The sequence below is a fragment of the Corvus cornix genome, chromosome 1 (genome assembly GCF_000738735.6).
Source record: "Corvus cornix cornix isolate S_Up_H32 chromosome 1, ASM73873v5, whole genome shotgun sequence".
NCBI classification, from domain to species: Eukaryota; Metazoa; Chordata; class Aves; order Passeriformes; family Corvidae; genus Corvus; species Corvus cornix.
The window spans coordinates 29,930,041-29,942,983 of NC_046332.1; the positions used below are offsets into that span (position 1 = coordinate 29,930,041).

General features: G+C 40.1%; 1 protein-coding gene across 11 annotated transcripts in view; it reads left to right on the forward strand.

The window, feature by feature from the left end:
* The window catches only part of RIMKLB (ribosomal modification protein rimK like family member B), a 51,229-nt gene that overhangs the window by 26,601 nt on the left and 11,685 nt on the right, over positions 1-12,943 (forward strand). For 10 of the 11 annotated variants that reach the window (XR_005603226.1, XR_005603225.1, XR_005603223.1 and 7 more), the window contains 4 exons: positions 4,264-4,377; positions 6,210-6,440; positions 8,395-8,481; positions 11,408-11,611. Coding sequence is in view for 5 of the 11 variants with exons in the window: in XM_039561447.1 (XP_039417381.1) it covers positions 4,264-4,377; positions 6,210-6,440; positions 8,395-8,481; positions 11,408-11,611 (636 nt within the window). In the remaining 6 variants the exon portion in view is untranslated. The remainder of the gene's footprint in view (positions 1-4,263; positions 4,378-6,209; positions 6,441-8,394; positions 8,482-11,407; positions 11,612-12,943) is intronic. The other variant, XM_039561453.1, reaches the window with a different exon arrangement.

The window sequence follows — 12,943 nt, forward strand, 5'->3', positions numbered from 1 at the left end:
GAGGTTAAGTTCTGGTTCAAATAAAATTGCATTTAAAGTGTGATACTTTATCTAGCATACAGCTGCCACAAGAAGCCACTTCTCAGAAGAGGAATTTAACTTTAGTGACTACCTCTGTCTTTGGCAAAACCCCCAGGAACTGCCAATTGCTCCAAAATACTTACATATTTCAATGAAGTTACATTTTTCAAACAAGGTTTGAAAAAGGAAGTTGAAAAAAAAATGTTTATCACCCAGTTTCAGGGAATTTTATTTTATTTAGAGTTGGGTTATAAGATAGATACATAAATCAATATAGGAGCAAGCTTTTGAGGTATAGAGTAGTATTTGGTTAATGTTAATTCTACTTCTGTTAATTATTCCTAAATACTGCCACAGTCTTGGCAGAATGTATGTTTGAAGTATGCTGAGTTTTAAAAATTTTAGAGATTTAGTTGTGGTTGAGTTTGGTGAGAGAATGTATAACTTGTTATTGCAGTAATCTGCTATTAAAGTTTGGGATACCTCCCTTTTGAGCTGTAAGCTTGCTTTTACATGGCAATTAGGGCGAAACACATTTAATTCCCTGCAAGTAAACTGTAAGTAATTATTAAACACTTTATAATGATTTAATGCAAATATTATGCAGTGTCTTGTGGGTGACAGATATTGGAAGGACAAATGAACCAGAAATAGGAATGCACTGATTTGAGACCAGGAGTGAGTCCAGGCTTGTATCAAAATTCAGTGATGCCTGTGAGAACAAGTGATGAATTGTGAAGAGCAAGTAGCAGGATGTAATGTCGTCAAAATACGAGGAAAGGTTTGTGTGATAGAAGTCTTGCCTGCTTTTCCCAGCTGACTGAGTTGAATTCATTATAGCCTGCTTGCTGAGTGACTGTTCATTTGGGAAACGTTAGCAACTCCATGGATGGGTGGATGAATAAATTTGTGTAACAAAGTTCTGAGAGCTGGAGACTTTCAGGGTAGCATACAGATCTCTGAGGAAAAATCTGGGTAATATATCTAGAAGTTCCCAGACCCTGCTAGCTCCTGTTGGGAATGTGGTGGGAGCTGGTGTATGTTTTGTGCTTGTGAAATTTGATTCAGATTTTATTTTTTGTAATGCTGCATGCACAATGACCAACTGTTATTCCACTTATATGTTGGAATGCCTGTTAGAAAAAGTGCTCCACATACAGGATCTGGCTGAATACTGAAACACTTTTTTCCTGCTTTGTTTTACTTATGTATTTCAGAGAGCTGGTATTTATTAGGGGTTTCGCTAAAGACAGAGGTAGTCACTGAAGATGAAATGGCAGCCTGTGGCAGCTGAGGCCACACAGTGAGGATTCTTTGCATAGTTACCCATGTTGTACCTGGAATAATTAACTTTGTTGTCGTATTTGGGCACTTCTCATAGTCACACGGTTCTGAGACAAATTCTGTGAAATGTATACATTTGGAAGTCAATTTGAAAGAAGGCAATGACTGGAATGTTTTAGGTTACTGAATGCATGGCAGCACTGCATAGGGAGTTTTGGCAAACCCACCTTTTGTGCATCATTCCTGCTTTTTTGATCTGTTTGATCAGAAATGTTGCTTGATAGGTCGTGAGCTTCCATGGGTAGCAAGGCAGTTTACCAGCTGTCTTCAGGCACAGTGAAAAGCTTGGTCTTTTACAAACTTATTTAATATTACTAAGGTTTAATCTTTTGTTAAAAGTGTCTGATGTTTGCTAAATCAAGATATATAAAGCATCTGAAATTATTTTTTATGTCCTTGCAGTCTTTGAGTTTTTAGACTTACCTTCTGAAACTATGTTCTTTCTGTGAAAACATTTGCGTTGTTTCAGCTAAAAGTACAGTTGTTTGTAACATGCAAACTGGACATGAGATATTGCTTTGCAGTAGTTACTAATCTGCTGATGAATGATTCTTCTAGAGATTGGAAGGGATTTGTGTAGGCTGAAAACTGAATATAATGAGTTTCAAAAATGTAAGCAATTTAAAATACTGCTTGAATGTGAATTAAAATGTTCAGAAGCTACACACAGTTGCTTGAAATCTTGATCCTTTTTAGCCATCCATAATGGCATCACTGTGGGTTTTTTTCCAAAGTATGTGCGTCCACCCTAAATTTGTACTAAATCAGGTTTCTGAGAGGCAGCTGTCATCCTTAGTGCCTTACTATGAAAATAGGCTCTTCCATGTTGGAGGTTAGTGTCTCAGGAACTTTATAAGGGTATAGATATGTATCTTCTGATCTTACAGGTAAGAGCAGTAAATCATCTCTGCCTCTTTCTTCTGTCTTCAGTGCAGTTTAATCCTCTGTCTGTTTTCTGTGGTTTTCACAGGTCCGTGTGGTGGCTTCTACCTGTTTGGGTCAAAATAACCCTTTTTAGCAGAGACCAGCTGCTTTGCATTTTAAGCTTGCCTGCTGTTCTTTGGGAGTGAAAAGCAGGAGGACTGGTTGGGCCAACTGATGAATAATCATGCATGTACCCACTCAGTTCTATCATGTGCTACTTTGAGCTGTTTTTGGGAGAAACTTGACTTTGACAGATATGGCGTAACTGGTCAAGTTAATTCCCAGGTGATTACAATTCACGTTGCAAAAATTCCATTTGTACTTTGTCTGAATACTGGGATGATTGGTGTATAATGTTACAGATGTACCGTGTTCCATTTTGGAGAATTTTGTCTTGCAGAGGAAGAACAAAGACAGCTGGAACGGAATGAAAGAATAGGTCTTGTTCAAGAGCAGGGTTTGCATCTGTTTTTATTGTGTGATGTTCCAACTCAGGAGTCTTTACATCATAGAACCAAAGAATACCCAAATATTTTATGCTAACTTAAGGAATTGTTCCTCAGGCACTGGTAAAATGGTTGTTACATGATGAGAAAGTTGTTAGTATTGGATAAGCTTGAAATGTCCCTTTCCTGGCTTATAGTATTGATACTTCAAAGGACTGTTTAGCTGTCTCTTTGCTGTGTCTGCAATGTCGTGGGTATCCACTGAAAAAGCCAACAAATGGACCAGCTTGTAATTTGTCAGGGTATTTGTGTATGATCTGAGCGTCTGCCTGCTGTGTGTTTGTGAGGTCGGTTCATTGTCCACGGGCGTAATAGTGAGTGTAACCTGCTATTACTGTTTTGGGATCAGGCTCTATTACTGCAAAGAAAAGAGGGTTCATCTCAGCTGTCTGCAGTTTTGTGTGCCATACTGTGAAAAAAGTCACTTGGTTTGTTCAGCCTGGAGAAGAGGAGGCTGAGGGAAGACCTTGAGTGGTCTGTAGCTTCCTCATGAGGGGAAGCAGAGGGCCAGGCTCTCTTCTCTCTTGTGACCAGTGACAGGACCTGAGGAAATGGCCTGAAGCTGAGTCAGGGGAGGTTTAGGTTGGATATTAGAAGAAGGTTCTTCACCCAGAGTGTGGTTGGTCACTGGAACAAGCTCCCCAAGAAAGTGGTCACATCACCAAGCCTGACAGAGTTCAGAAAGTATTTGGACAATGCTCTTGGATACATGGTGTGATTATTGGGGTGTTCTGTGCAGCGCTAGGAGTTGGACATGATGAGCCTTGTGGGTCTCTTTCAACTTAGCGCTATCTATGGTTAAAAAAAAAAAAGGATTACCTCTTAACCACTCTTTAAGTGACATCTCCGTAGTCTTTTTTCCCCTTATTCCTCTTTGCATTCATGAATTGGTTCTTTGGAAAAAAATTAACCATATGCATTAATATCTTCTGTGTTACTGCTTTCAGTGCATGATAGTGAATAAATATTATTTTATCAGCCCACTTGGCAGTAGTGACCATTAACCTGATTGTTAACTGATGGGTCTCAGATGGAATGCTGAATGCATGCTTGTTCCAAAATGGCAGAATCTGCCTCTCCTTTTTACTGTAATAAAGCTGCTTCTGTTTGCAGCACTGTGTTGCTGGGAGACTGCAGCTAATTTTTATGGCGCATGTCAGTAGTAGTGGTTCAAATTATACATTTCATTGAGTAGCTCTTCTTTTTGTTTGTAAACTGCCTTCTGTAAGGGGAGAGAATATTTTTTTGTTCTGGGGAGAACAGTATCCAGACCAGAGAATATGACTGAATCTGGAACAAAAGCTCAGACTGTTCTGTTGATAAATCATTGTACTTCCAAAGTCACTTCAAGGGGGATGGTGGCCTGACTAAATTTACACCAGTCTGATAGTCAAGTCTAGCACAGGTATTCAGGAGAATTCCAGGTGAGGCAAACACATCTCCTCAAACTGCTGTTTTTCTTTTTCAGACTCCATGGTGCAAAACTTCAGCATGTGGCGTGACTTTAAAGCAAAACAACAGAATAGACTGAGAGATTATGAATTGGAAAACTGTGTCGTTTTGGTTCACAACACAGATAACGGTGGCAATTTTGGGGCTGTGTAGAAAATGCAGTCCTTTTTAAAATGATTGTTGCACAGCTTGCACGTGGATCAGGACATGCATGCAATTACATTGGCAAAAAGTGGGTGTAATTGGGCATGCACCTAAATGGAAAAATACATGTGTAAGGTGGAATCTGACTAATGAGTAAAAAATCTTTTGCTTGCTGAATCTGTACTCCTTTTTTGGCTAAAGGAGATGGTAGTCCATTTTGTGCTGTTCACAGTCTGCTTAGGTTTGTAGCAGTGTCTTGTTTTTAATCTTGCTTGAGATGCCTCTCTAAAATGGGGTGTGTGTGTGTGTCTGAAGCCTGCTTGCTTAAACACGCGAGTCATGTCAGCTGCAATGCGGCAGTGCTTGGTGCTAATGAGGTGAGCAGCCAGAGCACCCGTCTGCTTATGTTTGCTCATCTCTCTGCAATTATGGCTGTGGGGATTGGAAAAAGGGATTTGTATTGGATGTGGCTCTGTTTTGGCCTTTCCAGAGCGTGGTTCTGTGTTCTCCTGAGGACTGGGCAGCACATTTCAACTTCCATTTTGGGAGTTAGGTGGTTGCTTCATTATACTTAATGCAAGCTCTAAAATATATCCTTGTATTTTGAAGTACTTGAACAGGTTGGGAGAAAAAAAGAAAAAAAGGAAGTACAGAGAGGGGAAACCACCCCTTCTTCTCACCCCCTTCCTCTCCAACTCCCCCCCAATTAATTCTAATGCACCTTGAAATGACATATATTGCCTGGCAGTCTGTGCTTCTAGGTAGAATAGATACAAGTCTGTATTTGTAAAGTAACGTCTTTGAAATAGAGTTATCAGGTAATAAAATTTGGATAGATCTCAATAGTTACAACTGGCCTTTGGTAGGCACAAAATGCAGATGCACTGTGATTTCTCAGCTCACCTTTTGTTTTGTAACCCTTAAGGTGCTGACAGCAGTGTGAGCTGAGAATTTTATGCTGAAGTCATAAAGTTTTGCTTTGAACATAAGGCAAATAAAGTGAATATCAAATCTTGTTTGTCTTTTCCCATCCTCAGATGCCAGACTGTCTCCATTGAGCTTGATGCCTTCCCGTCCAATCCTGTCATATTCCTATTCCTGCAGCTTGTCTTTCGGTGTTTCTTTTTCAGAGAATTAGCCTGTAAAACTATAGGTCATGATTAAGTAATGTATTGATCTTGGTGACAAAGCTGGCTTTCTTCTAGTTCCTGCCTTTGTCACAGGGTGCTTCCCTGTTAGCTGATAAAGTTATTTCTGAGTAGTTATTTAATATAAATCAGATTGTTGAAATTACCTGTTAAAAATACTGCTGGTTTTTTGTGTTTTTTTAAGGATCGTATCTAGTCTCTGTTACTTTGGCAATATGTTGTGTAACGTGATACCACAAACAGAGGGATCAATACCGCTGGGACTGGGAAAGGTATGAACTGCATCCTGTAGGCAAGAACCAGCGGTGGGAGGCAGGAACCTCCTGAGCTATTGATACAGCTGATGTGAGTGTAGTGTGCATCTTACACCCGTAGAAAGGAAGGTGTGTCAATCTATAAAAAAATGTCCTTCACCCTGGGAAGGAGCCCAAGACTGATGTGCCCTGATTAAGTCTGGTTTTTCCTTAGTCCTTTAGGTGAGTTAAGAGTGACATGTATGAAACATTACAGCTGACAAGATGCATGCTAGGGAGAGTTGTGCTGCTTTAACACTCACTGTTGAAGTCTGGTATCTCTGTGATCACAGATAGTGCAGTATTTCTTTGCCTGTTTACCTTCTCCTGGAGACCTTATGACTTAAGACTGGGATGTTTTTCTCTTCCTTCTTTAGGTCTCCGGGTGAAAGGGGAGCTCATTACTGCTTACCCACAAGTGGTGGTTGTTCGTGTCCCAACACCTTGGGTCCAGAGTGACAGCGACATCACAGTCCTTCGCCACCTAGAGAAGATGGGCTGTCGACTGATGAATCGTCCTCAAGCCATCCTCAACTGTGTCAACAAGTTCTGGACGTTTCAAGAACTTGCTGGCCATGGTGTGCCTCTTCCAGACACTTTTTCATATGGTAAGGCTGTTGGATCAAAAGGATAGCATAGTTGCCTAGACAGCGTATGTTTTTGCAGTGTGAAAGATATGAGTCAAGTTTTGGAAATCCATAGAAATTTAAGTAGCATGAGGCCAGTTCCACAGCTAAGTGTTGGGTAACCAGAAAAGGAAGTTAAAGTTGTGACACCCAGATTCTGGTTTTGTCTTTGTCGATCAGCTTGTGATGCTTTGAAAAGAGTACTTGAACTGTACCCCAGTGTTCCAAGCAACTGACTTTGGCAATTAGTGCTATAATACTTTCTGTTCTTTTCCAATTGCCCAAATCAACAGACAAGAGCTCGGGGTACTAAATGTCATGGGGATTACAGAGAACTAGACTTTGGTACAACCTGAAAGTAGATTAAACTCTTACATGAATAAAAGGGTCTACAAATACATTAGTTTCTGTGAAAAGACAAGAGTAGCAAAGAGTACAAGCCCTTGTGTTCACCTTTTGACAATAGTTTGGTCTTTGTTTCCCACCAAAACAGTTAATTATTGCTTATTGTGCTTGCCTCTGGAATCTCTGGTATCACTGGTTCCTGACAGAGTGCTAGATTAGAGGAACCATTTGTCTGATGGTATTTCTAACCTGATGCTATTTCTGCTTTTAATTACAATCTATTAAAGAACTGAAGATACCTCTCAACCTTCCTTTCCTTCTGGGAAAATACCAGTGCTTTTCTCCCCTTCGTGTGATTGCATCAATAGGCTTTCGTAATGGGAACTTGACAAAATGAGAAAAAAATAGACAAAAACAAAAACATGGCTTTCTATCAATTACTATGAATTACTATTACTATCAATTACTGTGAAAACGCATTTGAGAAGAAACATACCCTTTCTTTATACATGTGGTTGCTCTAACTCGTTGAGTAAGGAATGAGTTTTTAATTTTTTGGGGGAAGGGGAGACCATGAATGATGCTGAATAATTGCAGAACATACCTGTTTGATTATAACTCCCTCCCACTTCTGTTAGTGCCTGCCTTTGGAATTTGACAGAAACATGAGTTTCTTTTCTTTTTTTCTTTTTTCTTTTTGTTTATTTTAAACCACTAGTATCAAGTTGTCGGTGAGAGCTGACTTTGCCAAGTAAAGCTGGATGTGCTGAATGACATGTTACTCCATGACATGCATTAAACTCCATGGCAGGGTCGTGATGGCTGCTGCTGGCTTTGTGACCAGAGTCCTGGCTTGACTTCTGCACTTTACTGCACGATGTGTTAGAGGGGGCTCGTTCCTTTGTCTGCTGACTTTTCTCTTCTGTATTTCTTGTGCTGTGGTCAGCCTTCTTTGAATTGAACTCAAGTAACCTTGAAGTATCAACCATAATTGTGTGAATGGCCATTAAAAGCTGCTCTCTAAGGTCCTTACAGATGCAATGAGATTAAAAGGTTGAAGTACTACTTCAGGGTATAGGGAGAATGAGATACAGGAGACTTAAGCCTTCAAAAGGGGGGAGGTGGACTGACAAGGTCTGTTGCTGCTCTCTGGATTATGCCTTGTAATTGTATTCTATGTTGCTTTCCTGGTTAGTAGTTTGGATGGAGCTGTTACTAGTGTTACGTGTCTGCTATTTTCCTGTTGGGCATTTGAAAAGATGGGAGTTGATAAAGTAAAACGGATAAACTGGAACAAGATGGTAGAATTGGGGCATTCGGATTTGGAAGATTAGACTGAGCCTTCTCGGGTTGTGATCAAGACGCCTTTGTCAACTTGTGTCTTCAATTCCAAAGGAAGTAGGAGTTAGTATCCCATACATCACAAACACCTTCAAAGTCTGATCATGCTCCATGACCAAGGTCCTCTTAACTGATAGTTTTTTCTGCATTATCTAAGCTCTAAGGGTGGGAGGAATGTATGGCAATTACATCCCCAATTTGGCCACACCAGACTGGTGGCACATAATGTTGTTGGTTTTCTTTTTGCCAGGTGGTCATGAGAATTTTTCCAAAATGATTGATGAGGCGGAAGTGCTGGAGTTCCCTATGGTGGTGAAGAACACGCGGGGTCATCGAGGTGGGTGTGAGGTCAGGGGCAAGGGCAAGGAGTATTCTGAGCAGCACTCCAAGATTTTGTCTCATCAAGGACTGATAGTTAAGAAGGTCTTCTGTTGGGTGTTGGACTTCTTTCCAATACATCTAAATTCTGCCACCCTTTGAATTCTGAACGTTGAATAGACTGCAGCACTGGGAAACAGTTTTAATAGAGCCCAGTCTTACAAAGGTAGGGGGGAAAGAGTTCAAAATTATGGTGCTTTGGTGACTTATATGAGGAAAGCTTTGAACTGGAATAATGGGCTGGCCTTTGTGAAGTTGAAAGAAGCCTACCTGGATTTTAGGGATGTTTCTAAATAGGCGTAAGAAATGAAATCTCAGTTCATTCAGTGACCTTTTTCCTACTCTACTTTGTCTATAATTAGGATTCTGATTTAAATAAAATTTTATGTATTGTTTGTCAAACTGGGTCTCTGTTTTTCAGAAAAATACCTCTGACAGTGTCAGTGGTATTACCACAGCTACACATTAAATTGTTCTGTTATTAGTCTTTTGTTTTAGGTGTTGAATATGAAACAAACATCAACTTCATTTATTGTTAGATAGTGGTTACTAAAGGAAACCAGGTTTAAATCAATTTCAGAGGTTATTTGCAGAGGAAGTTGCTCTGGTTTTAATCTGCTTTAAAACCGATTTAATAAATACTAGAAATACAGAGACTAAAAATGAAGTTAAAGTACAAAACCAGGAGTTACTTTAAACAAAATCATAGCTAAAAGACACCACTTCTTCCTTCTTTCTGTCCATTGGTTTGCTCCCACTCTGTACTGCTCTGGTGCTTCTGTTCTGCTGGCATGAGTACTTCTGTACCCATGTAGTAAATGGATTCAGGAACTGATGTTGAGTGGATCTAGATAAATTATTTTTACTCAGATTAATTCCTGACATGACTCAGCACTTACTTGCACAAGTGCTTGTGGTGATATAATGGAAGAGAGCAAAATGCTGGGGCTAAGGAAGATCAGACCTGCTTCTGTTGGCGGCAATACCTGTTAGTGTGGTTTTAAAGTGTGGGTGGAGCTCTAAAGCCAAGGTGGAGTTTGATGTTGCAGCAAGATGAATGTGACAGCTGTGGAATATTTGAGACAGTAGATTTGACTTGACACTGCCTCTTGTGAAGATCTACTGAATAATTTTAGAGTTACAGCTATTGGCTTCCTTCTCCCTTTTTTAGCCAGGATTCCTGTAAATCTGTGTACAAGGTTTGCTTTAGAGCACTTTAAATTCCAGGCATTTTAATGCACATTTATGCAAAGTACATATCTTTTTGCATCAAGAGAGTTGGGGAAACTTTTTCAAATTAATTGAAGAGCAGCCATTGGAAGATTATATTTAAAATAAATTTGCAAACATGGTCATAGGTACTAGCTGATGAATAAAAGTCATACTTTTCTAGGCCCATTTTCTGCGCAGTTTGCTGCTGCAGCAAATGGGCCAATCCTGGTTTTGCCAAGATGTCATGATGTTGCATAATTCCCAAGAACTAAGTAGTTCCCCTCCAAGGCATCATTCTTCCTATTCCATTTCAGGAATACAGTAGGATTAATTGCCTGTTGGAGAGATGAAGTTTGGAGTGGGAGAAAGGACATGGAGTTTTTTTTCTTGTCATGGATTTTAAGCTTACATTCTCATTTCTCTGTAATGAGAAATTCCATGTTCCTCAAGCAGTGTGTTGTGTTGTGGAGACCTTAAATCCTCTCTAAGCAGATGCTGCTGTAGTTGGGCTTAGGAGCAGTTGTTGAAATTTTTTACACATTATTTATCCTAGTTCTGCTTCTGCTGCATTTTTGTTCCCTTACTTAAGGAGGGCAGTTTATCAATTTATTTTTGTACTCTGTTAACATCATAACATAATTGAATGACAGTTCTGCCCCAAGAGAAAGTGTGCAGCTTTATTGCAAAACATAAATCTAATATGACATAGAGCCCTTAAGAAAGGGGAAAAAGAGTTGGGAAATGTAGATACATCAAGACGGAAAGGGATGCAGTCTTGTGAGACTAGAAATTAGATAGAAAGTGGTAGAGTCTGTTTCAGGAATGACTTTAACCAGTATTAATACAATTGGAAAAGAACAAAGAAGTCTTTGGTGTGGTCTAGAAATGAAGTGGAATAAAATGACTTACTCTAGGTTAAAAAATCCAAGTCCTAGAGATGTTTGCTTGCAGAAAAGCTAGTGATTTATAAAGAAGTTTTTTTTCAGTTGTAGGATATTCCATTCATTTAATGTCTTGTGGAATCTTCTGCTAAATTGTCTTGGATACTGTGGAGTGGAACGTTTTCCTCTGAGTGTAGTTGTTCCACTGCAAGCCTCATTCTTGAATTGTCAGTCCTTTTAAGTATTGGGAAGAGCAGCTCTCAGGAACTTCCTAACGGAGAAGTGGGTGGTTCTGCAGTGACACACGAGAGACTTCAGAGTTCTTAGTTGCCCAGTGTTTAACAGTTTCATGTTGTTCGTTCCTGTGTGTCAAAGCTGTAGGCTGTGGGTCCTGTCCTCTTGAATGAACAAAATTGCTTTTAATTAAATGTCTGCTGCTCTTTAAGTATTTCTTCCTTTTTTTCTCTCACTAAGGGCTTGTACCAAAAGAAGTTGAAACTGCAAGACCACCTCCTTTATCTAAAGATTTTCTCTTTCTCCTTGCTTCTTTCTTTTTCTTTTTTTTTTCAACTCACATCTCCTCAGCTCTGTCAGTACTTGAACACTTAAAAGCACTGAATCAGTGGAACACTGTTGTCCATGGAAGAATTTGTAAATGGGTATAAACTGCAGATGGGGCCTGTGAGAATGGGCAGCGTGCTGGTCAGAGGTTTTACTTTCATGTGCTGAATCATTGATGCAGCTCAGATGGGTTGCTGCTTTCAATATGCCGATGTTCTTTCCTCCATACAGGTAAAGCTGTGTTCCTGGCACGAGACAAACACCATTTGGCAGACCTAAGCCATTTGATCCGTCATGATGCCCCTTACTTATTTCAAAAATACGTTAAGGAGTCCCATGGCAAGGATGTGCGCGTCATCGTAGTGGGAGGCCGTGTGGTGGGCACCATGCTCCGCTGCTCGACAGATGGGAGGATGCAGAGTAACTGCTCACTTGGTAGGAAAAGCATTGCTCATAGTTCTGACCAGAATTTTTCAATCCAGTTGAAAAATCACAAAGCCAAATGAAATAAGCTGCAGGTGTTACTTTGTGTTAGTTGTGCTTACTGCTAGGGGTTTAAAGGGGAAACACGAGAATAAGGATTAAGTAAGAAGCATGTTGAGCAAACACAGGAGAGGCAATCTCTGTTCACAGTGTTAGGTGGATAGGATGGATGACAAGCAGGGGAAAGTTCTAGAACACAAATGGAGCATCTGATGTGGTAATGGCAGTTTGATGCTAATGCCATGTTATCGTTTGTTTCATCCTGTTAAGAGGAACAGAAAATGAAGGAAGACAGAAAGCAAGACTTATGGGAGGTGGAGGAGGCAGTCAGTTGGCAAGAGGGTAGAAAAAATGTTAAGAGAGGAAACTGTTGAAGGCAGTAAATGGTTGCATTGCACTGTGCATCTTCTGTGCTGCCTTAAGTGTGTCAGGTTCCTCCCTGCTACCTCTTCCCCCAAAGCCCGTATCTGGGAGAAAGAGGAGGTTACTGAGAACTGAGATCCTGCGTAGCTTTGGGTGTTGGACATGAGGGTTTCTGAGGGTAAAAGGAGGAAGGACGCTTGAGGGTGCCTGGCTGAAACTACACTGAACCTGAGCAGGGATGGGATAAAAGTGTTCATGTGTAATGCAGTTTTGGTTAGTCAAAATGCCTAAGAGGTTTTAGTTACTACTTGATGCAGAGGAAATACAGCCTGAAAGATTTTTCTGCTAAATGGTTTTTTTTTTGTTTGTTATTGCATGGGTTATTTTTAAACTTAAGTATTGTGATAGATGAAGTGTGAGCCTGTTAATACCTAGATGATGAACTCTGAACCTGACCTGATGAGGTTCAGACACAAATGTTCCCTAATTCTTGCTTTAGAGACAGTAACCTGTGATAGCAAGTTGAGAGGGATGTGAGCAGATGATGTCTTAATCCCCATCCCCCTCAATTATATCTACAGTTAGAGCTGTAATCTTATCAAGAGCTCTAGGTTTAGTTTTGCTGAGATATTTCTTGTGATCACCTACAAGCATGTAAGGAAAGCCTCTACCTGAGAAGGAGCAAGGGTGGTTTGTTAGTTTATTTTTTTAATATCCTGGGATCATAAAAATGTGTATTTTTTCTTGACTAAAAAGTCATTGCTTAACTGTTTTTAAACAAGTCATAATCTTGACCTGCCAAAAGCAGGTCAGAATCTTTTGAAATCCTGGTGTGGCATCAAGTTCATTAGTAGTCACTGTGGAAAGGAGGCTGCTGTCTAAGTCATCAGCAGTGTGCTCGCAGGCTGACTTTGAAGCTTC